The sequence below is a fragment of the Phyllobates terribilis genome, unplaced genomic scaffold, assembly GCF_046119375.1.
Source record: "Phyllobates terribilis strain yellow unplaced genomic scaffold, ASM4611937v1 Scaffold_8__6_contigs__length_399053987, whole genome shotgun sequence".
NCBI lineage: Eukaryota > Metazoa > Chordata > Amphibia > Anura > Dendrobatidae > Phyllobates > Phyllobates terribilis.
The window spans coordinates 140,226,742-140,254,151 of record NW_027362768.1 but is presented as its reverse complement, the minus strand read 5'-3'; the positions used below and the strand labels follow the sequence as shown (position 1 = coordinate 140,254,151).

Here is a 27,410-nt window from a genome sequence, read left to right as displayed (position 1 = left end):
TCTATATAAAAAAGTGCAATGTTACAGTTTTCACATTGTTCACCGGATTATACATAATATTTCCTGATATTTCTTGTTTTCTTAATCTAACTTTTCAGCTTTGCTGTATCTCCTGGGACAGTGTTAGCAGAGCCATCTCATTATTATTATTAAAAGGGGGAATTGTTGACAGATAAAAACTAGAGATGAGCAAAAATAGTTGAGTCACCCTTGTTTGGCGTCATGTTCGGTCATTCGTGGCATTGTTCACTTCTGCAGTCCTCTGGTACCTCTGTCATTTACTAGGATTCCACAAAGTTATGGCATGTCGGGGCGACGCATATCTCGTGTGAGGCTACTAAATAAGTTTCATGTGATGTCATGATACTGCAGAGGCCTAGTGAGTGGCAAAACCACCTAAGACCTCATTCACACGTCAGTATTTGGTCAGTATTTTTCATCAGTGTGCCAGAGCCAGGAGAGGAACTTACAGAGAAAATCTATAATTAAAAGACTGACAACTGGTGAATACTGATGAAATACTTATCAAAAATACTGATGTGTGAATGAGGTCTAAGGTGCATGGCAGTTTATTGCAGCGCAGAAGTTAACACTTCCCTGGTCTGGCTGTCATGGAGGACCAAACTGGATGCAAAGTAAAAAATAATTAGATAAAACCTTAAAAATGTAAAAAATAGACATGAGTTCTCTTCAATTATCATCTAATTAAAGGAGTTGTCTAACTTCATAAAAAAAATAAAAAAAAGGTCAAACAGCAGGGATGATTTTAAAATAGTAAAATGAGGCATCTATTTCTCTCCCCCAAGAATCCAGTGCTGGTCACTTCGGTGGTTTGTGCCGGGACAAGATGTGACGATGTATTTTTTTTTAAGCGAAGTATTGCCTGACTGCTGAAGGTTGTGATTGGCTGCATCAGTCACCTGACTACTGCAGCAAATCATGATCTTCAGCAGTCAGCTGACCAAAGAAGACATTATAGTTTCCTGTTGAAGACACAGGGTACCGAAGGAGCTCATATTTTTGTAAGACGGACAAATCCCTTTAATGAAACAAATTTTAAAGGGGTTGTCCTGCCTTGGGGTACAAGTCTACACTCACCCTATGAGGATTCTGCTGTGTCGGTGCCACGAGCAGGTCATGTGACTACAAGTATGTGAATTACATACTCCAGGCCACATTCTGACTAGACATATCCTGCCTCATTCAATTGACTTTCATTGAGCAAGGCCACGCACGTCTAGTCTGAATGTGACTGTATGTATGCAAATGACCCATGCTTCCGGTGCTGGCACTGGAGAATCCTCACAGCGTGCACAGTGCTCAGAATGACTGCAGACTTGTACCCCAAGGCCGGACAACCCCTTTAAGATTATCAGATATTTCTTTTACCCCTGTTGAAAATTTCAATTCCCATTTATAGGTCTACAAGAAAATGTCTTCCACTACAAGATGTGCACACAGATGTAATGAAATTATTCTAATCTCAGCCGACAATAATCCTCTGTACTAAAGACTGTTTACTGCCAGTAAAACAAAAAATTACTCTTTTTTTTTTCTAAAAAAAAAAATCATCTGCAGTTTTGTCTTGCACAATCCCCTCTAAGCCGACACATGCTCGGTCTGCTTCATTTGCATTAAATTCCTTTATAATATTTTCCTGTAGGATTTATGTTTTGCTAATTCTGGCAAAATGAGATCACCAGAAAGTCTTTTGTTTTTGCGCTCTTGAAGTTGCTGAACTCCAAAAAATTCTCTGCGCTGACGAAGATGAGCTTTTCTGGCAGTAATACAGCTTTGGAAGTACGGAGCCATATGTCAGCTGAACTGACGGGTTTATAAGCACATGTTCTGGGATTTACTAAGTGTCAATGACTTCAGTGGCAATTTATTTCCAAATCAGGGTGTGATATCTCTCATTAGTGCCTGGTGAATCTGCTCCGTGGAGAGTGATTTACTTCTGCAAAGAGATCAAATGATCTTTGAAAAGGAAATTAAACACAACCATCTTTTTTAAGTCAAAATCTTGCAACATTTTCAGAGAATATAAATTCCTTGGAAATGTAGACTACGAGGTGAGATTTTGATTGGGGGATCATTTGATTTTGACTTGTGCCATATATAATGTTTTTTATGTAAGAGTTGGGGACATATTAAAATATTTTAAATTATAATTATGGGACTTTTATGTCGGGCTCATCTGTTACCAAGCTCTTTTCTAAATGTCAGCTGGCCATCATGCAGGTGCCTGGGTTGTCAAGTGGGACATATGTTGCAGACACCTACTTAGGTCATATTATTATTGATGGAGACGGATCAGACGGCATGCACTGCAGAGAGCACACTAATTTGGAGCAGAAATGGTCAGCTAGTCAGTGGTAGAACTGTAAGGTGCAGAATGAGACCCGTAACCTTTCTTGTGTATGTCTGGAGGGTTTTACCATGTTATTATTACTTCCTTGGTGGGTGCTTGTTCTAGGATGGTGTATCGCTTGAACGGGGTGGACATATCAGTTGTGCAAGTATGTGAATTGCATACTCCCAGCCACATTCCTACTAGACATACTGTATCTTGCCTCATTCAATTCACTTTCATTGAGCAAGGTCACGCACGTCTAGTCTGAACGTGACCGTATGTATGCAAATGACTCAAGCTCACGGTGTGTTGCACCGGAGCCCAAGAGGTAAAGGGGGGCTCTGTCTCCTCCAAAGCAGGTTGAGTTGTGTACTATGATGAGCTATTGGGCTGCTAAGGGCCCATATACTCTTCATGCACAGGGGCCTTTTTCTGTTTGTGTGCTTGATGATTATTACTCTCAAAGAAACAGGAGAGGCGATAGTTGTCAAAATCAGATTTTTCTTTACTAAATAACTTAATAGGAATAGACTGAGTTGATAAGTCACAAATCTTTGCGTACACAATTTTAGTCGCAGACATAGCCATCGGTTTCACAGTTTCAAGTGATGTTACATGGTGTAAAGGGAGTCCATCAACCCCAAAATGCATTTTAAATGGGCTCTACAGTGTTGTAGGGGATGTAGCCTTAGTATAGTAACTAGCACTGTGCCTATTACTTGTACAGTGCTTGAGAAAATATATTTTAATTCATATGCAAGTGAAGGAATTTCGGTGCACCCTTGGTGTGGCCAAGAGTTTGGTTCACCGTTATGGCTCTTCATTTGCATATTGGGGCCCTTCCCTGGCTTCCCAAAGCGAGCACAGCCTGAATGCTGCCGACGTGTGCTCAGCCTTGCGCATTCTCCTCCCTATTTTCTTTCTTCTGAGGCCACTCGCTGCACTAATACAACCAGAAGTGCAGCTAGCACCGTCAGAAGAAAGGAGACAGAGAGGATAATAAGCAGGGTCACACACACGTCAGCAGAATTTAGACAGGGCTCCGATGTGCAAATGAAGAGGTATAATGATGTACCAAACTCTTGGTCATGCCGAGGGTGCACCGTAGCATCCTCTTTTGCATATGAATTAAAAGTTACTTTCTTAGGCACTGTACCAGCAACCGATACAGATACTAAGTCCCCTAAAAAGCTGTATAGCCCATTTAAAATGCATTTTGCGGTGACGGACTCCCTTTAACAGTATCACTTCAGTTACGTAGGTGGATAGACTTCGCACACACTTTATCATCTGTTTATGACACAAAGAAGTATTGTTCCAGCAGCTTACGACAGTGTCCCTGCTGGGCAAATCTTATTATTCTTTCACCAGTTGTCTTCAGGAAGGCTGACACGTACTTCAGGTCCCTCTACACTGTACAGTGTGACTCTCTCCAACCATAATGTGTCTCCTGATTTTCCTTGCTGCACAATACCTTTCAGTTTGCTCCCATCACCAGTTCCATGTCTGTCCCTTCTCTTTCTCCTGTAGGGGACACTCAGACATCTCCACTGCTATTTTCTTCCAGTTGTTCCCCTCTAACAGCTTCTGCCATCAAATCACTACAATCTCTGACCTTTCCTTTCTCGGTTCCAATTTTAGCAATACCACAGCAACTCGCAGTAACTTTTACTCTCTCACAACTACGGCTGTCTGAACTGTAACTAATCCAGGGGTCAATTTATAAAGTAAGAAAGTTGACGGTATGGTAGTCGATTCGGTTACCAAAAGTAGATTGAGTACAATGTACAGAGGTGCTCAACATCCAGTGATTATGTAAGGTCCTGTTTATTGACAACTTATATTAAATCAATGCGTTTCAAGGAATTGAGCCCGGTTTGTCAAGTTTACAGAAAGTAAGAGGTTCATTTAGTCTTCGTAGAAAGTCCTAATGAAGATATCACTTTCTATAAATTCAATTGCCCGAAACGCGTTGTTTTTGAAACTATCAATAAACTGCACCCTGCATAATTAATGGATGTTGAGCGGCTACCCTACTGTCTACTTTGAACATTGTATCCCCTGGTGAGCTTCTAACCCTGAATCCAGAAGGACCCAAGTACCATGCTGCATCCAACCATTCATTGTCTATACACGCCTGTATTAGTGTTGTGCCAATCCATGCATAACCATCTACGGTGAGCATCCACCTATACTGGATTTTCTTTCCCCTATCCTCACCTAACCGTACTAACCCGATGTAGCGCCTTTTTATTCCTACGTCAGTTTTGCACCCCTTTCTATCCACTATATATAGATTAAACCTTCTTCTGGAAACCTCTACACACTCAACTAAGCAATTAACTCCCTTCTCTCTGGAGTATAGATAAATGCCCGGCCATGCCTGTTATAGTGCCATACACAATTATTTACTATTTATGCCTGAAAGGCGTAATTTGCTTAGTATAAAGTACAATGCACAAGAATATAGTTGCATTAAAGAAACACATCTATTATTCAGGAGATGCCTGGGTCACCTTCCACCCTATTACAGGATGAGAATATTGACTGAGAACGCCAGTGTCATTAGCAGCCTGCTAAGAATTGGGATTGAATGGATTAATGCTGGCTACCACCAACCATCCTAACAGCGTGGGTTTTCAAGAACTGATCTGTATAACTTGCATATAATAACTCAGTTCAGACATCCAGTCCAGTCATGCTGAACTCAGTGTGAACCCTCTACAGGGGCATATGGAGTCTGCAATGGTATAATATCAACAAACTAATTCTTCCCTAGAAACTATGCAAAGCAACAATCTTCCATAGACTTCAATATAGAGACCCATTCAAATGTCGGACTACCTTCTATTTGTCCTCCTGCATAAAGTACCACCAGATCGTTCAGCTTTCAGACAGAGGTAACAGGACTCCTATTCATTTATGGGCAAACTTGTAGTCTAAGTTTTGAGGTTGTCCCATAAGCAATAAGATAGGTGATGATAAAAGTATAATTGATGAGACTTGTACAACTACCGCCCTACTCAGCGTCTCTGGAGTGGTGGTCTAATAGTTGCCCGACTTCTCTATTCACGTGAGGGTCTTTGGACCTCCTCTTCTCAGAATTTGTGACTGATCTCTGCAACTGGACCTCAGTGATCTTGCATTGACATTTATCCTGTGGACAGAAAATTTCATAAACTCATAAAAAATTTGCAGTGAAATCCAAATTTCTATTAATTGCTATCTTGTGCATTTTGATCTTTTGATATTTTATTGAAGCTAATGCAGAAAATCTGCGCAAAATTCATTAAGAGGCAGAAGACACACTTATCAGTTCTGCCTCAAGTAATTTTCAATTAGTTTTGTTACCAAAAGTAGCAAAGTTCTTGTGAAGCACAAACATTTTGTGACTTTTCAAAGTATTTTACATGAGTATTCTTGCATAAAAACTTTGAAGACTAGCTCTCTTTGACTATGGTCGTCTAGGATTTTCAAAAAAAGTTTGCAAAAAAGCTGGTATTGCTATGAAATAATAAAACAACCCTCACTTACCTGTTTAATCCCTCTCTTCTCCAGTGCATTTACTCCAGCGATACCCTGCAGTAATGTGATGGTTACAGCCAATCCCCGCATGAGCAGTGATACTTGCATATGTTCCATGTGACCCCTGAGGCCAGTGATTGGCTGCAGTGGTCAGACGACAAAGGAACTTGACATCAAGACCAATGTCACTATTTCAGTTAAGCCTCATTCAGACATCCATGATTTTTCACGTACATAAATAATGAGTTTCATCAGTGTTTTGGATTTGTTTTTCATCAGTGTTTGGTCAGTGTGTCAGTTTTCCCCATCAGTGTTTCATCAGTGATTTTCACACAAAAACGCACACATACAGTGCTGGCCAAAAGTATTGGCACCCCTGCAATTCTGTCAGATAATACTCAGCTTCTTCCTGAAAATGATTGCAATCACAAATTCTTTGATATTATTCTCTTCATTTAATTTGTCTTCAATGAAAAAAACACAAAAAGAATTGTCCTAAAGCCAAATTGTATATAATTCCACACCAAACCTAAAAAAGGGGGTGGACAAAAGTATTGGCACCCTTTGAAAAATCATGTGATGCTTCTCTAAGTCGTGTAATTAACAGCACCTGTAACTTACCTGTGGCACCTAACAGGTGTTGGCAATAACTAAATCACATTTGCAGCCAGTTAACATGGATTAAAGTTGACTCAACATCTGTCCTGTGTCCTTGTGTGTACCACATTGAGCATGGAGAAAAGAAAGAAGACCAAAGAACTGTCTGAGGACTTGAGAAACCAAATTGTGAGGAAGCATGAGCAATCTCAAGGCTACAAGTCCATCTCCAAAGACCTGAATGTTCCTGTGTCTTCCGTGCGCAGTGTCATCAAGAAGTTTAAAGCCCATGGCACTGTGGCTAACCTCCCTAGATGTGGACGGAAAAGAAAAATTGACGAGAGATTTCAACGCAAGATTGTGCGGATGGTGGATAAAGAGCCTCGACTAACATCCAAACAAGTTCAAGCTGCCCTGCAGTCCGAGGCTACAACAGTGTCAACCCATACTATCTGTCGACATCTGAATGAAAAGGGACTGTATGGTAGGATACCCAGGAAGACCCCACTTCTTACCCCGAGACATAAAAAAGCCAGGCTGGAGTTTGTCAAAACTTACCTGAGAAAGCCTAAAACGTTTTGGAAGAATGTTCTCTGGTCAGATGAGACAAAAGTAGAGCTTTTTGGGAAAAAGCATCAACATAGAGTGTGCAGGGAAAAAAAGAGGCATTCAAAGAAAAGAACACAGTCCCTAAAGTCAAACATGGCGGAGGTTCCCTGATGTTTTGGGGTTGCTTTGCTGCCTCTGGCACTGGACTGCTTGACCGTGTGCATGGCACTATGAAGTCTGAAGATTACCAACAAATTTTTCAGCATAATGTAGGGCCCAGTGTGAGAAAGCTGGGTCTCCCTCAGAGGTCATGGGTCTTCCAGCAGGACAATGACCCAAAACACACTTCCAAAAGCACTATAAAATGGTTTTAGAGAAAGCACTGGAAACTTCTAAGGTGGCCAGCAATGAGTCCAGACCTAAATCCCATAGAACACCTGTGGAGAGATCTCAAAATGGCAGTTTGGAGAAGGCACCCTTCAAATATCAGGGACCTGGAGCAGTTTGCCAAAGAAGAATGGTCTACAATTCCAGCAGAGCATTGTAAGAAACTCATTGAAGGTTACCGGAAGCGGTTGTTCGCAGTTATTTTGGCTAAAGGTTGTGCAACCAAGTATTAGGCTGAGGGTGCCAATACTTTTGTCCGGCCCTTTTTTGGAGTTTTGTGTGAAATGATCAATGATTTGATTTTTGCTTCATTCTCTTTTGTGTTTTTTCCTTGCAAGCAAATTAAATGAAGAGAATAATACCAAAGAATTTGTGATTGCAATCATTTTCAGGAAGAGACTGAATATTATCTGACAGAATTGCTGGGGTGCCAATACTTTTGGCCAGCACTGTACATGCATACATACATGTGATACATATATAAATATACACATCTAAATGTATATGTACAGTTATATGAAAAAGTTTGGGCACCCCTATTAATCTTAAGCTTAATGTTTTATAAAAATTGGTGTTTTTGCAACAGCTATTTCAGTTTGATATATGTAATAACTGTTGGACACAGTAATGTTTCTGCCTTGAAATGAGGTTTATTGTACTAACAGAAAATGTGCAATCTGCATTCAAACAAAATTTGACAGGTGCATAAGTATGGGCACCCTTATCATTTTCTTGTTTTAAATACTCCTACCTACTTTTTACTGACTTACTAAAGCACTTTTTTTGGTTTTGTAACCTCATTGAGCTTTGAACTTCATAGCCAGGTGTATGCAATCATGAGAAAAGCTACTTAAAGTGGCCACTTGCAAGTTGTTCTCCTGTTTGAATCTCCTCTGAAGAGTGGCATCATGGGCTCCTCAAAACAACTGTCAAATGATCTGAAAACAAAGATTATTCAACATAGTTGTTCAGAGGAAGGATACAAAAAGCTTTCTCAGAGATTTAACCTGTCAGTTTCCACTGTGAGGCACATAGTAAGGAAATGGAAGAACACAGGGACAGTTCTTGTTAAGGCCAGAAGTGGCAGGCCAAGAAAAACATCAGAAAGGCAGAGAAGAAGAATGGTGAGATCAGTCAAGTACAATCCTCAGACCACCTCCAGAGAGCTGCAGCAGCAACTTGCTGCAGATGGTGTCACTGTGCATCGGTCAACTATACAACGCACTTTGCACAAGGAGAAGCTGTATGGGAGAGTGATGCGAAAGAAGCCGTTTCTGCAAGCACGCCACAAACAGTCGGCTGAGGTATGCAAAAGCACATTTGGAGAAGCCAATTTCTTTTTGGAAGAAGGTCCTGTGGACTGATGAAACCAAGATTGAGTTGTTTGATCATACAAAAAGGCGATATGCATGGCGGCAAAAAAAACACAGCATTCCAAGAAAAACACTTGCTACCCACAGTAAAATTTGGTGGAGGTTCCATCATGCTCTGGGGCTGTGTGGCCAATGCCGGCACCGGGAATCTTGTTAAAGTTGAGGGATGCATGGATTCCACTCAGTATCATCAGATTCTTGACAATAATGTTCAAGAATCAGTGATAAAGTTGAAGTTACGCAGGGGATGGATCTTTCAGCAAGACAATGATCCAAAACACCGCTCCAAATCTACTCAGGCATTCATGCAGAGGAACAATTACAATGTTCTGGAATGGCCATCCCAGTCCCCAGACCTGAATATCATTGAACATCTGTGGGATCATTTGAAGAGGGCTGTCCATGCTCGGCGACCATCAAACTTAACTGAACTGGAATTGTTTTGTAAAGAGGAATGGTCAAAAATACCTTCATCCAGGCTCCAGGAACTCATTAAAAGCTACAGGAAGCGACTAGAGGCTGTTATTTTTGCAAAAGGAGGATCTACTAAATATTAATGTCACTTTTCTGGTGAGGTGCCCATACTTATGCACCTGTCAAATTTAGTTTGAATGCAGATTGCACATTTTCTGTTAGTACAATAAACCTCATTTCAAGGCAGAAACATTACTGTGTCCAACAGTTATTACATATATCAAACTGAAATAGCTGTTGCAAAAACACCAATTTTTATAAAACAATAAGCTTAAGATTAATAGGGGTGCCCAAACTTTTTCATATAACTGTATATTTCAATATACTGTACAGTGTATATAATATGCATATATATATAAATCTATATCTATATGTAGCAAAGCCAGGTAGGCTAAGGTTAAATCCTAGCTCTACAGTCTCTGATTATTTGCACCTGGCTGGTACTGTATATAACCAGGCTGTGTGTTCACTAGTCAGTCAGCTGGGAGAAGCTGACCAAAGTGGATTGTGTTGGACCTGGAGGGAGAGACAATCTGGAAGCCCTCTCTGAGAAGAGACTGCACAGGCCGTGTGCACCAAACTATCACTTGTTGCTATGGGCAATTGCCATTGTGTATGACTAAAGTAGGACTAGCTCAGTTGTTTAAGAGTAGCCAGGGTCTATTTTGTTTAGTTAGTGCCTGGACAAGGCTAGGGATTTATGTTTATGGTTTTGTTTTTGTACTGTGCAACCTGTGGAAATAAATGTCACATTGTTTGCAATGCTATAGCTGCCTTTACCCAGGGCATTCAATCTTTACACTGCAATCACCTGTGCTCTTTGAGACTTCACACCCGCATTTCATCCACCAATTGACGGGATTCACGCTCTCAGGTAGACATTAGGTAGCATTTACTCAGCCACTGAATTCTTGGGTCAAAACAATGTGACATTTATTTCCACAGGTTGCACAGTACCAAAACAAAACCATAAACCTAAATCTCTAGCCTTGTCCAGATGCTAACTAAACAAAATAGACCCTGGCTACTCATACACAGCTGAGCTAGTCCCAATTTGGACAAACACAACAGCTATTATCTACAGCAACTAGTGATACTTGCAGTTTGGTGCACACTGCCTGTACAGACTCTTCTCAGAGAGGGATTCTGGCTTGTCTCTCTCTCTCTCTCAGACGACCAATGCAATCCACTCTGGTCAACCTCCCCCCAGCTGACTAAGGTGAAGACTGACTAAGGTGAACACCTAGCTTGGTTACAGAATATGCAATGCTTGCCAGGAAGGGCTGTGGAGTTGGTAAGCCAAACCTCCCACTCTGACTTCTCATTTTCCCTGACTCCGACTCCAACTCCCTCAAACATGGCTCATGTTTAAGTGATAAATTTACTGTAGTAAAATGGTAACATCAGGCTTTTCATCACCATTAAGATATAATAATCAAGCTATTTACTTGCATTAATCATGTTTTCCTGTTCACTCTAACAGTTCTGAGATGAGTGGAGGCATTCCTTCCCAGTGCTTTTTTCCTCTGATCTGTAGAGGAGGAGCTTCACTTCTGAGCATGTACATAAAGTGCAGCACAGATTCATCTTAACTAAAAGCGTAAATTCTTAGATCAGGAACAGAACAGCCATTTATAGGACATTTCATAACTTTCCCAAATTCTTATGAAAAAAATATTCAGCACATACTGCATTGAACTTCTGTACATAATTCATTATATATTTTAGGAGTCAGAGTCAGTCCATTTTATACTGGCTTCTCCAAAATGGACACCGACTCCTACTCCTACAAAATGAATACCGACTCCACGACTACCTAATCAGAACCTGTAGTGCTAGGATTTAACCCTATTCTACTTTGCTTTGCTACAATATATCCACGGACTATGCACTAATGCCATCCATGTGCTATCTGTGGTTTTCACGGACCCATAGACTTGTGATTTTGACTATGATAAAAAAAGTACATGTCACCGTGATTTTTTTACAGACACACAGTCCACAAAAACACAGACATGTGGATAGCCCCATAGACAATAATGCGTATGTGTTCTATCCGTGAAAATCAAGACTAAAATATGTATGTGATTCATGGATGTTTGAATGAAGGCTTAAAGAAGCACTCCTCCCAACAAAGCTTTTATCCTCTTAATATATTGCAGTCATTATATTATATAGGAACAGAAAATCCCGGCACTAACATGTTGGTGGTCTATTAGTTTATTATCATATTATATAGCACTGTGTACTTACAATTGCTCATTTTTCCTTTCTACCCAATAAATTCTTCTCTTTTCTCTGCTATATGTAGAAACAGGAAGTCTGTTTTCAATGCAAAAATCATTCCCCTCTTCAACTCCTGACTCAGCTGCTCCCTCTTTCCCCTTGCCAGGGACTTTTGCAGTGACTCATGACTCATGCAGGTAAAATTGACTTCCTGTTTCTACATAAAGCTCAGAAGGATTCAGCTACTAAGTTTTTAATCACGTGATGTCATAGACCTAATGGAAAGGAGAAGAATTAACAGGGTAGAAAGGCAAAATGAGCAATTGTACACAGTGCTATATAATATGTTGACTGCAATACATTACGAGGATAAAAACTTTGATGGGAGGAAGAGTGCTTCTTTAAATATTGGTTCATTAATAATTTTATAACAATTTCTGCTTTTGGGCAACTTAAAGAAGAAAAAAAAAACGTTTTAAGTATTTGATAAATAAGGTGAATACTTCCAGGAGGAGTTTGAATGAAGAGGTGGCCGAGCATGTGTAAAGTGTTCTCACTTTTATAGGAGTTATGGAAAAAGATAAGCAAGCTTGCATTGGGCCCCCATTCTCATTGGTAAGACCCCACTTAGTAGAGATTAATAACATTTCCCATGAAGAGGCCATAAGTATCTAAAATGGGAAATTTCATTTAAAGTGGGTCTATAGTGGTGTTTTCAGAAGTAAAGTTTGCACACTCCATGTAGATTCAAACTCTTTTAAAGTTACTGAAACTTTTAGATGTTGACTTGGAATATTTTATGCATGAGCAACCAGGGTGTTCTCTGTAATTCATCTTTAGTACTCCACTAATCTCGACAAACAAGTTTAATTGTAGAACTGGTGGTAAAACAATTTTTGTTTGCAAATCACTGGAGTTCTTGCTGGTACAACCATATTTCTGCATCTGTAGCCTGCAGCAGAATCAACTTGTTCCATTGCAAATGATTTTGCATGAACTGCATACAAATGTGACATATTAACTTCATTAATGTATTTTCTATTCAGACCAGTCCCCACTTGTTTCAGATCTTCAATATCCGAATCTTGTGTGTGCTGAAAGCTATTTTTCAGTATTTTACATTAATAGATATTTACTGTATGCGCTGCTCAATAAACAATTGAACTACAGGGTCGCGTTAATAGTTTATGAAGTTTTTATCGGCATTATTATTTTAGTACAGTAGACCTGCACTTTTCAAGTGCTTTGGCTAGAATATTAGGAAATTACACTACTGCATGTGAAGTTCTTGGATATATAATTAGCTGAATTTTTCCTGCCGAAAACCAAATGACCCTAGCAATGGGCCAAAAAATGAATTCTAATAGCTTCTGTGAAGGCAGTCATCTAGCTATAGGCCATCGTTTAGTATTCTGCAGCCTCAGTCGTATTGGCAGGTCATATAGATTTTTTTTAGTTTGCTGATAAAGCTTTGATATAGCCAATAGCTTTTTCGCTCTGTTCCTTGCTCATAGTTCCATCTCGAGCAATTTACGTAATTCAGGAAAGTAGATATCTGTTGTGCCTCGTTGAACTTGTAAGGTGGACTGGTTGAAGAATCCATTGAGATGAGCAGATCGATCCACTGCGAATCAACTTTGAATCAAATTTCCCGAAATTTGCAGGTCCCGGCAAGTTCAAACATTTTGTGATTCGATTTGCATGGATTGTTAAAAAAAATGCTCTGCCCCATTTCACACAATGCTGAAGATTGCAGAGCGGGCTTATGACATCAGGCATGGCCACACGGGCCTTCCCATAATGCCTTTCAGCTATTACATCACATGATCTAGCTCATACATGCCAAACTCTGGCCCGCAGGGTAGTTTTATTTGGTCAGTGATGCCAGAACCACCACTCCTATGTGGGGCCCATTATTCTGTATGGAGGACTATGTGGGACCCATTAAACCATATGGAAAGCTATGTGGGGCCCATTATTCTGTATGGAGGACTATGTGGGGCCCATTATTCTGTATGGAGGACTATGTGGAGCCCATTATTCTGTATGGAGGACTATGTGAGGCCCATTATTCTGTATGGAGGACTATGTGAGGCCCCTTATTCTGTATGGAGGACTATGTGGGGCCCATTATACTGTATGGAGGTCTATGTGGGGCCCATTATTCTGTATGGAGGACTATGTGGGGCCCATTATTCTGTATGGAGGACTATGTGAGGCCATTATTCTGTATGGAGGACTATGTGGGGCCCATTATTCTGTATGGAGGACTATGTAGGGCCCATTATTCTGTATGGAGGACTATGTGGGGCCCATTATTCTGTATGGAGGACTATGTGAGGCCACTATTCTGTATGGAGGACTATGTGGGGCCCATTATTCTGTATTTAGGACTATGTGGGTCCATTATTCTGTATGGAGGACTATGTGGGGCCCATTATTCTGTATGGAGGTCTATGTAGGGCCCATTATTCTGTATGGAGGACTATGTAGGGCCATTATACTGTATGGAGGACTATGTGGGGTCATTATTCTGTATGGAGGACTATGTGGAGCCCATTACACTGTATGGAGGACTATATGAGGCACATTATACTGTATGGAGGACTATGTGGGGGCCACTATACTGTATGGAGGACTATGTGGGGCCCATTATACTGTATGGAGGACTATGTGGGGCCCATTATTCTGTATGGAGGTCTATGTAGGGCCCATTATTCTGTATGGAGGACTATGTGAGGCCATTATTCTGTATGGAGGACTATGTGGGGCCCATTATTCTGTATGGAGGTCTATGTAGGGCCCATTATTTTGTATGGAGTACTATGTGAGGCCATTATTCTGTATGGAGGACTATGTGGGGCCCATTATTCTGTATGGAGGACTATGTAGGGCCCATTATACTGTATGGAGGACTATGTGAGGCCATTATTCTGTATAGACGACTATGTGAGGCCATTATTCTGTATGGAGGACTATGTAGGGCCCATTATTCTGTATGGAGGAATATGTGGGGCCCATTATTCTGTATGGAGGACTATGTGGGTCCATTATTCTGTGTGGAGGACTATGTAAGGCCATTATACTGTATGGAGGACTATGTGGGGTCATTATTCTATATGGAGGACTATGTGGGGCCCGTTACACTGTATGGAGGACTATGTGGGGCACATTATACTGTATGGAGGACTATGTAGGGGCCACTATACTGTATGGAGGACTATGTGGGGCCCATTATACTGTATGGAGGACTATGTGGGGCCCATTATTCTGTATGGAGGAATATGTGAGGTCATTAATCTGTATGAAGGACTATGTTGGGCCCATTATTCTGTATGGAGGACTATGTGGGGCCATTATACTGCATGGAGGACTATGTGGGGTCATTATTCTGTATGGAGGACTATGTGGGGCCCATTATTATGCATGGAGGACTATGTGGGGCCCATTATTATGCATGGAGGACTATGTGGGGCCCAATATTCTGTATGGAAGACTATGTGGGGCCCATTATTCTGCATGGATGATTTTGTGGGGCCCATTATTCTGTATGGACTACTGTGTGGGGCCCATTATTCTATATGGAGGACTATGTGGGGTCCATTATTCTGTATGGAAGACTATCTGAGGCCCATTATTCTGTATGGAGGACTGTGTGTGGCTCATTATTCTGTATGGAGGACTATGTGGGGCCCATTATTCTGTATGGAGGGCTATATGGGGTCATTATTCTGTATGGAGGACTAGATGGGGCCCATTATTATGCATGGAGGACTATGTGGGGCCCATTATTATGCATGTAGGACTATGTGGGGCCCAATATTCTGTATGGAAGACTATGTGGGCCCATTATTCTGCATGGAGGATTTTGTGGGGCCCATTATTCTGTGTGGAAGACTGTGTGGGGCCCATTATTCTGTATGGAGGACTACGTGGGGCCCATTATTCTGTATGGAGGAATATGTGAGGTCATTATTCTGTATGAAGGACTATGTTGGGCCCATTATTCTGTATGGAGGACTATGTGGGGCCCATTATTCTGTATGGAGGGCTATATGGGGTCATTATTCTGTATGGAGGACTATATGGGGCCCATTATTATGCATGGAGGACTATCTGGGGCCCATTATTATGCATGTAGGACTATGTGGGGCCCAATATTCTGTATGGAAGACTATGTGGGCCCATTATTCTGCATGGAGGATTGTGTGGGGCCCATTATTCTGTATGGAAGACTGTGTGGCGCCCATTATTCTGTATGTAGGACTATGTGGGGGCCATTTTTCTGTATGGAGGACTATGTGGGGTCATTATTCTGTATGCAGGACTATGTGGGGCCCATTATTATGCATGGAGGACTATGTGGGGCCTATTATTATGCATGGAGGACTATGTGGGGCCCATTATTCTGTATGGAGGACTATGTGGGGCCCATTATTCTGTATGGAAGACTATCTGAGGCCCATTATTCTGTATGGAGGACTGTGTGTGGCTCATTATTCTGTATGGAGGACTATGTGGGGCCCATTATCCTGCATGGAGGACTCTATGGGGCCCATTATCCTGTATGGAGGACTCTATGGGGCACATTATTCTGTATGGAGGACTGCGTGTGGCTCATTATTCTGTATGGAGGACTATGTGGGGCCCATTATACTGTATGGAGGACTATGTGGAGCCCATTATTCTGTATGGAAGATTATGTGAAGTCATTATTCTATATGAAGGACTATGTTGGGCCCATTATTCTGTATGGAGGACTGTGTGTGGTTCATTATTCTGTATGGAGGACTATGTGGGGCCCATTATTCTGTATAGAGAACTTTGTGGGGCCCTTTATACTGTATACTGGTTGGCTCCCAACTTTGTCCAAGTTTTTCATTTTGGCCCTCTGTGTTTGAGTTTGACATCCCTGGTCTAGCTCAACTAATCAGTAGGGACTATTATAGGGACTATAAAATATGAGAACAGTGAAATCAGCAGCCATTTTGAGTCTTATAGCCTACGACTAGGAGGTCAGAGTGCACAGTTCATTACACATACATAGGGGATATAAAGACTTAAATCTGTGGTATACTACTGCAGTACTGAAAAGCATTCAAAATAGAAGTGATAGTAGTGAGTGAGTAATAACACAAAGATTCAAGTGATACAGAGGTGCTGAACCTGCATAGTCACTCAGTGTGACTGAGAATTAATTGATCTGTGCTTTATTGCAGTAAGAGCACCTTAATAACAGCATTTTTTAATGATAAAACACTGCAAAAAAGGAAGGCAGTTTAAAACCCCTCTGTCCTAATTTTACTATGGAAGAAAAATACTGACTACTAGATTTGTGTGTTATTTGAGAATAGCAAACCAATTGCTAATGCCAAAAAGAGATCATTTCTTCACACTTAGTTGAGAAGCCATTACAGCGAATCAGTTCCTGCTCACTTTATAAAGAGATCATTTTTGGATGGCTTGTGAAAAAGCTATCACTTCTTCATTTAGCAAAGAACAAAGCTCTTAATACTTCCCAAAGATAATTTTTGCACCATCCTTTGTCAAAAAGCCACGCAGCTTCTTCCATTTGCACTGCTTATGTATAAACACTTGCAAAGTAGGCATATGCCTCTTAATAGGGATCATTTTTCAACAATTTTTACAATTTAGAGGGAATCTATCAGGTCCTATAACATTATTAACTGGCAGATATAGTGTCAATCTGCAGGTTAATAGCGTTATGGAGGTGCGTGGGCACAGTACTGAAGGTGCGGCATGCGGTAGAAAATTAACTTTATTTCTACCGAAAACTGCTGGCTTTCAGTCGTGCAGGCGTGCTTGAATCAATTACAGTCAATGTTCACAGCACTGTGAGCAGCGACTGTAAGCATGCCCGGCTCTGAATAAACTTTCAGAGCTTAGTCCTTCAGGTCCATCAACACACTTAGCCAGTGGCATAACTTGAAGCTTGTGAAACCAATACAAAATCACCAACAGGTCTTTAAAAGTATTAATCTTGTGTCAGTCATAGATACCTTTTGGCTTCCCTAGGCTCCACAGCCTAGATATGACTGCATATACAATAGTTACACCCGTGCGCTAAGCCCACAGCCTGCACAGAAGTCTGCATATTATCACTTTCCACGGCTAAGGGCCCACTACTAGAGGCAGCCACAATGCCCTTTATCAGCTCACTGACTGCTGCTTACTGAAATGCTTCATGCCCTGCAAAATGACTTCACAGTTACACCTCCCCTGCAAGAAAACTAGTTCACCCACTATGCATTTTATCCACAGGCTTCTTGTCATTCCCTCTAGCCTCCATTCCCACTGCCTCTCTGGAATGAACAAGCTACTCTAGCCTCCAGCCCACCAATACTGCAGTGCTGGACAAGCTGTTTTAGCCTCCTCACAATAAATAATTACATAGGTCAGTACAGGTCCTTCAGGTACCTAACGGAGATCACCAGCACTCAACTCCTTGGTGTCAAACCAAACAGATTCTCTCTGTAAAAACATATTGGGATGAGTCATCAAGATTGGCGTTTTGCACAGAAGTCTTGATGCCGATTCCTCTTGAGCAAGATCTACCTCTTAACGAATTTGGATCATCTTCCAGAAACAGAAATGTTACTCAATCATGGACTGGAGTACATTTCTACTATAATGTCTGCCCCTTTTGAAATGTTAACTATAATGAATTTTGTTGGGCCATTCTAGGCCATGCCCCTTCTGCTAAGCTCCATCCACTTTTTGAAAACTTAGCAAACTTGGCAAAAATTTGTCAAAATGTCCCAATTTTTGCTCCATAAAAATTTGCAACATTTGGAACAGATTCACCTAAGTTTTCTAGCGGAAATTCTTGATGAATCGGACCCACAGTTGTTTTTTTTTTTACCAGGTACTTAACATACAATTCACTTACAAACTAATGATAGTTTGTATGCATGCTTGACTACCAGATTTATTCTGCTTCATAGTGCCGACAGGTATGACATATGAGCTTTATATTAGACAGACAGAACCCATGTCTGGAAGCGCTTGGGAAGGGCTGGAGGTAACTGGGTGGTTAACAACTCCTCATTTTACTCCTTTTATAATGCTTCAAAATTGCATTATTGCATTTGGCAATTACTCATATTTACATAATATATGCAGAATTTTTACTAAACGCTAAACCATCTCATATATTATTCAAATGCAAGTACAATTTACGGGTTTAAAGCACTGTTTCATTTTGGGTCCAAGGACCTTTGTGAGTTTCTAGAATAATATATATTGCCCGCTTCTTGTTTAAACCAACGTTTTCAGCTGCACAGCCTCCTGTTATCTCTATAAAAACAGATTGCAGTACGCGGAGCATTGGGTCCCACCACATCCGGAATTTTACCTTCCCTTTGACAAACAATTTGGATTTGCCTATTGTTTGTACCCGATGTAAATGGCTGTGTTCAGCTCTGCATTTTCTTCTATCGCAGAAGACGACATAACAGATACTGAAGCTATTGGTCTCCGTACTGTGTCTCCCATTTATCCACCTACACATCAGGAATGGATCTCACAGACAAAGCATTTCATCTGAACCATTTTCTGGCAGCAATAGAAAAAAAAATATTCTTCTCTCTATATTCTTAGAGTCAAAGCTGTAAAGGTTACGTAGTTTCTATTGATTTCCTTGGTGTATTGTGGTGACTGACTCTGTGTTTCCGTGTAGCCCTTTCAGGCAGATGGCTGGTGTGACACAATTAATAACCGAGCGTATTGTCAGTATGACGGTGGGGACTGCTGCGCCTCTACTTTGTCCTCGAACAAGGTAAGGAAACAATTCAACAAGCAAGTCATATCCAATCCCACAATGTATCTTTTCTATATGCACACAATTGCATCGTTGTGGCACCATTCAGCTGGTAAAAAAAGAAAAATCACCTTTTCCATTAGAAACGTGTAGACGTGGGATTGCAGCCTGTCGTATTTTCGACACCAACATCAGTGTTAGAGTCAATGCCTTATAGAGTACAGCCACTATATTTTGGGTTGGGTTGGTTTTCTTGGAATTACTCATGCACCCTCTATTAAGGCTTTTGCTCGCAGCACTGTACAGTCATGGCCAAAAGTATTGAGAATGAGACAAATAGTAATTTTTCCAAAGTTTACTGCTTCATTTTTTGTAATGGCAATTTGCATATACTCCTGAATGTCAAAGAGTGATCAGCTTAACAGCAATTACTGTACTTGCAAAGTCAATATTTGCCCAGAAATGAACTTTAACCCCCAAAACACATTTCAACATCATTGCAGTCCTGCCTTAAAAGGAGCAGCTAACATCGTTTTAGTGATTGATCCATTAACACAGGTGTGGGTGTTGATGAGGACAGGGCTGGCGATCAATCAGTCATGATTAAGTAAGAATGACATCACTGGACACTTTAAAAGGAGGCTGGTTCTTGGTATCATTGTTTCTCTTCAGTTAACCATGGTTATCTCTAAAGAAACACGTGCAGCCATCATTGCACTGCACAAAAATGGCCTAACAGGGAAGAGTATCGCAGCTACAAAGATTGCACCTCAGTCAACAATGTATCGCATCATCAAGAACTTCAAGGAGAGAGCTTCCATTGTTGTCAAAAAGGCTCCAGGGCGCCCAAGAAAGACCAGCAAGCGCCAGGACCGTATCTTAAAACTGTTTCAGCTGCGGGATTGGACTACCAGCAGTGCCGAGCTTGCTCAGGAATGGCAGCAGGCTGGTGTGAGTGCTTCTGCACGCACTGTGAGGCGGAGACTCTTTGAGCAAGGGCTGGTTTCAAGGAGGGCAGCAAAGAAGCCACTTCTCTCCAGAAAAAACATCAGGGACCGACTGATATTCTGCAAAAGGTACAGGGAGTGGACTGCTGAGGAATGGGGCAAAGTCATTTTCTCTGATGAATCCCCTTTTCGATTGTTTGGGACATCTGGAAAACAGCTTATTCGGAGAAGAAGAGGTGAGCGCTACCACCAGTCTTGTCTCATGCCAACTGTAAAGCATCCTGAAACCATTCATGTGTGGGGTTGCTTCTCAGCCAAGGGAATCGGCTCACTCACAGTCTTGCCTAAAAACACAGCCATGAATAAAGAATGGTACCAGAATGTCCTCCAAGAGCAACTTCTCCCAACCGTCCAAGAGCAGTTTGGCGCCAAACAATGCCTTTTCCAGCATGATGGAGCACCTTGCCATAAAGCAAAGGTGATAACAAAATGGCTCATGGAACAAAACATAGAGATTTTGGGTCCATGGCCTGGAAACTCCCCAGATCTTAATCCCATTGAGAACTTGTGGTCAATCATCAAGAGACGGGTGGACAAACAAAAACCAACAAATTCTGGCCAAATGCAAGCATTGATTATGCAAGAATGGACTGCGATCAGTCAGGATTTGGTCCAAAAGTTGATTGAGAGCATGACAGGGAGAATTACAGAGGTCTTGAAGAAGAAGGGGCAACACTGCAAATATTGACTTGCTGCATTAACTCATTCTAACTGTCAATATAACCTATTGGTACTCATAATATGATTGCAATTATATTTCTGTATGTGATATAAACATCAGACAAACACTAATAAAAACCAGAGGCCAGCAGATCATGTGAAAATATAATTTTGGTGTCATTCTCAAAACTTTTGGCCATGACTGTATTATCAGTCTGAGTATGATTCGACAAAATATCAGATCGCACTCGGACCAATTTTAGTCTATGGAGCCGGGCACATGTCCAATTTTTTCCTTGGACTGAGCAGGTCTAAGGAAAAAAATTGCAGCATGTCTGAGTTTGATCCGATATTGGCCATGAAAGTAAATGAGTGAATAGAAACCATCGGACTGCACTCGGGTGACATCTGAGTGCAGTCCAATGGAGAATATGGAGGAATTTTGGTCTTCATCTTTTCTTCACAGTGTACTCCTATTCTCTTATCCGAGAAAATCAAAGCATACGATGCTGACACTCGGATTGAACGCTGATTAGAGTTTGAGCAGAAAGTTATTTGCATAATTTACTCGATGAGAGAATCTACGTCTGTCGGCCTCTGGCCTAAAGTTTACAGTTTATATCCCACGCTGATCAGCAATTACAAGTGCTGACAGCGGCCAAAAGTTCTGGTATGTTGCCGGAACACAGCACCTCTGTCAAAACTATAGTGGCCATGGCCAGGTACTGCAGATCCACTCCCTATTAATTTAATATTCATTTGAATAAGGGGTGGATCTGCAGTACCCAGCCGCGACTACTATAGAAATGACAGAGCTGCTGTGTTCTGTCAGCCCCTGACTCTTGTAACAGCTGATTGGCGGGGTGTCAGGTAGTGCCGTAATCCCCCTATCAGATATAATGATATATATAATAAAAAAAATAGTGGCCAACCCCTTTAAGCATATAAAGCCGCTCTCTGAAAAAAAACAGCCTAATTTTACAAGGACGGAATCATATTTCATGATAGGTGATATTATGTCTCCATACAAGTTAAAGGAAATCTGTCAGCAGGTTTTTGCTACCGCATCTGAGAGCAGCATAATGTAGGAAAAGAAACCCTGAATCCAATGATGTATCACTTAGACTACAGGGTGCAGCACTACTGACGCAATCAGAGTTTTCAGATTTAACAATGCAGCAGAGCTGAGAATGCTAACCCCACCCACACCACAGCTAACCCCTCCCACACCAGGCTCAGTATGTACAAAGTCCAGAGACAGTGAGCTGCTTATCACAGAAGGGTGTGGAGTCGGACCAGGAGGCACATGCTGAAGAAAATCCACAAACCAGAACGCTTGTCAGGAACAAAGCCCAGATGAATGAAATCACAGCTGTAGAACGCTACTAGGATCCAAAAATCAGGATGCTGACAGGGCTTTAACAAAGCCCAGATGAACGACTCTTGCCCGGAGAACACTGCTACGATCCGAAAGCAGAGCGCAGATAGGAATAAAAGAACGATCCGAAACCAAAGCGCAGATAGGAACAAAGGAACGGAATTGCTGCAACGTCGCCTTATTTTAAACCTGCCGCCAATCAGAACGCAGTAACGTCCACCAATCGGAGTTGAGGGGGCGCGGAAAAGTGATTTTATGCATGCCTTTGTGACACAGTACAATTCCTATAAAGGTGTGGATCGTTGAAATAGCTGCTGTGTGAAAGCGTCCCAACGACCGCCGAGATCGTTAGTTAGATCGCTGGGGCGGCCGAAATCGTTGGCAAGTTCTGCATGTTTGACGGCTCCCCAACGATCACGATAAGACTCTCCAGTGATCCCAAAACCGTGACGTAGTAACGATCTCGCTAGCGATCTCGTTATGTGTGACTGGGCCTCTAGCAATGATAAGTTCCCAGTGCTAAAACAATCATTGCAAGTAAACAAAGCCACAGAGCTTGAGAAGAGAAGCATCACTGAAATCTGTGTATTATCCCCTACAGCATGCCATCTTCAGATTACATAGCAAAAACCTGCTGACAGATTCCCTTCAATACTCCATTCTATATCCTATATCCTTTATATGTAGATCTTTTAATTCAGAATTTCCCAATCAGTGACAGAGGTTTGCCTGATGCTCCAAAGTTTTGGCAAATGCAGATACTATTGCTTATTGAAATTTGTAAAGATATGTTTGTTAGGTAAAACACAGATGTTTCCACATTTACGTTTCTGAAAAACTTGTTATATATAAGCTGTGCTTTTATATAAATAGTGAGGACGGCAGTATCCTGGATCACTGTTGAGGTGTTATGGAAGCCCAGGTTGCTTTGATAGCAGCCTTCAGCTCGTCTGCATCGTTGGGTCTGGTGTCTCTCATCTTCCTCTTGACAATACCCCATAGATTCTCTATAATAGATTCTCTATGGGGTTAAGGCCAGGCGAGTTTGCTGCCTATCAAGCATAGTGATACTGTTGTGTGTAAACCAGGTATTGGTACTTTTGGCCGTGTGGACAGGTGCCAAGTCCCGCTGGAGAATGACATTTCCATCTCAAAAAAGCTTGTCGGCAGAGGGAAGCATGAAGTGCTCTAAAATTTCCTGGTAGACGGCTGCGCTGGTCTTGATAAAACACAGTGGACATACACCAGCAGATGACATGGCTCCCCAAACCATCACTGATTGTGGAAACTTCACACTAGACCTCAAGCAGCTTGTATTGTGGCCCCTCCACTCTTCCTCCAGACTCTGGGACCTTGTGGAGTGTGTCAATGACTGCCTTCTGGACATCTGTAAAGTCAGCAGACTTCCCCATGATTGTGGAGCCTACTGAAACAGACTAAGGGGCCTTTTTAAATGCTTAGGATGCCTTTGCAGGTGTTTTAATTATTTTAATTTACTGAGATAATGACTTTTGTGTTTTCATTGGCTGTAAGCTATAGTCATCAACATTAACAGAAATAAACACTTGAAATAAATCACTCTGTTTGTATTGACTCTATATAATACATGAGTTTCACTTTTTGTATTGAAGAACTGAAATAAATTAACTTTTTGATGATATTCTAATTTAGTGAGATGCACCTGTACAATGACAGTAGTGATTGTAAATGTCATCTTATAGTTTTTTGATATATAGAAGTATTTTCATCATATAACTATAAGTATACCAACTTGGACCAATTGTCTTACTGTTGCTTGTTACAGGGTCAAGTTATTCCTTTTGGGGCTGAGTGCGAGAAGGATGAGTGTACGTGTCGTGACCCAGAAGCTGAAGAGAACAGGCCTCAAAGAACTAACTGGCCAGTGCTCCATCCACCAAAAATTGGGGAGATGCGTCCACCACTGACTTGAGAAAGCGCTTAAAATTTTTTTCATGATGAGCACTTGTGTCAGAGTCATTAATGTCTCCTCAACACACAAGATCTTTGCTACTGAAATATTCCATGCGAATCATGGATGACCTGGATGGAACATGGAAGCGAAAACCAGGAGTTTAGAACATGAGATCTCAGCATTATGGTCGAAGCATACGCACAGAAACGTTATGTTATCCTTACCTCCATCTGTTATTCACCGAATGTAGACTGATATTCCAGAGCACTTTTACTTCATTGCAAACCATCGTCTGCCCAATCAGTATAGACTAGACGTAGTAATCAAAGGCAGGTATCATACCGTACATGTCTCAGAGTTTTGTCCAGTCATTTGCATGACCACAGTATGTTGTGTATATTGGAATTGTATTGGATTAGCAATCGTCAGTATCTCTGCAGTCCAAGGCATTTTATAAGATTATAATATATGAATAAATACAAAGATATTAACGTGTATCGAATGTTTGCTATATTTTAATTCTTTATCATCCACTCACATTTGCTTGTTTAATCATCACTTGGATAATTGAGCCTAGAAATTGTAATAAACATGAATGAATCCTAAAGTAAAACCACCAATCACAAAAAGTGGCCATTGGGAGCGAATGGTGTGAAAAAGTAACAGAACCTATACTCTTCTGTTAATTCTCCCGTTGTTACTTCTCTGCAGCTCTGGTGTCCCCGGCAGTCCTTGTTTTTGTGACTGCAGTTAAGATATCTCGTCTACCCACTTGACTGTAACAGCTTTACTCAACTCATTGCCATCCTTCTGTAGATGAACCACTATCCTCTAAGTCTCAAAAGTCTGTATGACTCTCACAAGGAACACTTATAGGGCAGAATCCTTCTTTTTTTTAAGATGGGCACTCTCTGCCCAAATCTCAACTGTTAACAAATTCTCTAATCATGGCCAAGGTGTGCAAGATATTAGGGGCTCAATGGTTGAGCTCAAAGCCCAATGGATGGTGCTCCATGCATGGTCATGATATGCCCATCAGAACTCTCAGAGCCAATTAGCATATACCATGGGACAAGTTTAAACGTTAAGATTAGAGATACAATGTGGGACAGCAGGGGCTTGAATAGAGAGGTTGTAGGGAACTGTCATCAGAGATTTACAACATGGTGAGTAATTATTTATTTTTTAAATAATTTTGAGTTAGAAAAAATGATCAAAAATGAAGATACATAAGTCATTAATAATACAGAAATATACACACAGACAACCATACAACTATAGTAACACAACGTCTCCCATTCCACCCCTGAAGAGAAAGTCAAATTCATCTATGTGATCATTTTGCAGTATGGTATATTAAATATATACAAGGGCAGTCATGTGGTCGCAAATATGTGATTTGCACACTTATGGCCACATTCACATTGAGCGTGGCCACACATGTCTAGTTTGCATGTGACCGCAAATCGCATACTTGCAGTCACGTGCCCTGGCATTGTAGAATCCTCACTGTGTCCAGTACGCGCACTTTGAGGATTCACAAATCTGAGTCACATAGACTGACTGCAGACTTGTAGCCTAAGGCCGGACAACACACTGGTGTCTAAAGAATCCGGGTGGGAAGCCCTGGAGTGTCGCTCCACCTCCCCATATCTAAAATCCACAGGATATTGGGGAAGAAGACAATAGGTCGAGGGATTGGTGTAACTCTGGTAGTAATGAGGTGGCAGCAGGTTTTTGCAGGCTATGGGTTTTCCTGTAGAAATGAGTTTTCAGCTCACGCCTGAAAGGTCCAAATGTGGGAGACAATCGGGCGTGATGAGGCACTGAATTCCAGATGATGGTTGATGCTCAGGAAAGATCTTGGAGGCAATTGGATGAGGAATATATGAGAGCGGAGGAGAGAAGGAGGTCTTGTGAGGACCGGAGATTACGTGTGGGTAGGTATCACAACATTAGTTTGGAGATATATGGGGGAGACAGATTATGAACAGCCTCGTAGGTCAATGTTTGTGATTTAAACTGGATTCACTGGGGAATCGGAAGCCAGTGAAGAGATTGGCAGAGGGGAGAGTTGTAGGAGAAGCGAGGGGAGAGGAGAATTAATCAGGCAGCAGAGTTAAGGATAGATTGGACACTAAGTTAAGGATAGGCTGTGTACTTTCGACAGCTCCCGAACTAGGTAATTGAATAGGGGGCAGATGTTGGTCACCCACCAATCTGACATTAAGGATAGGTCATTATTATCTGAATCTCTAAAACCACAATTAAATTAGCAGTTTGAAGCTCCTTGTCCCTGATGCAAAATCTTTACTGGGGAAATACCTGCATGTGACATTTATTAAAGACAAACCAATCTCCCATAACTTGTTTTGGTCTAATACACACGAATTGTTCAGCAGATTTGTTTTGGTCTGAATGAAATTGTGACTGACCCTATTGCCATGAAAAGATGTTGTTCATTATACTCGGAGGTCTCTGTAGACCATAATGCTTAATAAACAGAGGAGAGAGAAGAGTATAAAAAATATTATACTCACCACTCCTAGGCCTTCACCTGACTTCTTAGGCCACCTCTGCTGCTTGACCCTCTGTGGAGGTCCTCGGTTCTTCAGGAACTGAAGCCCACACAGTCATGTGGGAGGAGACACTTTTCATTGACGTGAAAGATAGAGTTCTCCCTTCCATGTGACCAAAGTTGCTATTTTACTGGATTAATACCAAACAAATCCCAAAAATATCAAAAACTCTCAAGAATCCAACGTCTTCAAAAAATTCATAACAAATTATATTCATTGTGATTCGATTCATTCGTGTCTACTACTTATAAAACTGGTGTATTATTACAAGGCAGAGGGGGCATTGCACCACTATTTCCCCTACAATTACACCCCTATGATTATTGAATAGACCATAAATAATGAAATTATAGGTATAACCAGATCATAACAAAAAATATACAGAGAAAAAAAAGAATTTTTAGTAAAACTGCAGTATAAAACTACAAGATATAACTTCTTTTCCTCTAATTATGTAGAAAATCCTTGCAAAGAAATTGAAGAACTCACATTGCTGACGAGACTGGACATTTTTATTCCTTTGGTCTATCATAAAGAACATGTTCATAAGATTTTTGCATCAGTTGCACCGACATCGGGTCTTATCTGA

General features: G+C 41.2%; 1 protein-coding gene across 4 annotated transcripts in view; it reads left to right on the top strand.

Annotated features, from left to right (window-relative positions):
* The window catches only part of PAPPA2 (pappalysin 2), a 331,936-nt gene extending 307,211 nt beyond the window's left edge, over nucleotides 1-24,725 (top strand). For all 4 annotated transcript variants that reach the window (XM_073643372.1, XM_073643370.1, XM_073643374.1 and 1 more), the window contains exons 22-23: nucleotides 19,184-19,282; nucleotides 24,114-24,725. In XM_073643372.1, coding sequence (XP_073499473.1) covers nucleotides 19,184-19,282; nucleotides 24,114-24,260 — 246 coding nt within the window. In that variant the 3' untranslated portion in view covers nucleotides 24,261-24,725. The remainder of the gene's footprint in view (nucleotides 1-19,183; nucleotides 19,283-24,113) is intronic.
* The last annotated feature ends 2,685 nt before the right edge of the window (nucleotides 24,726-27,410 follow it).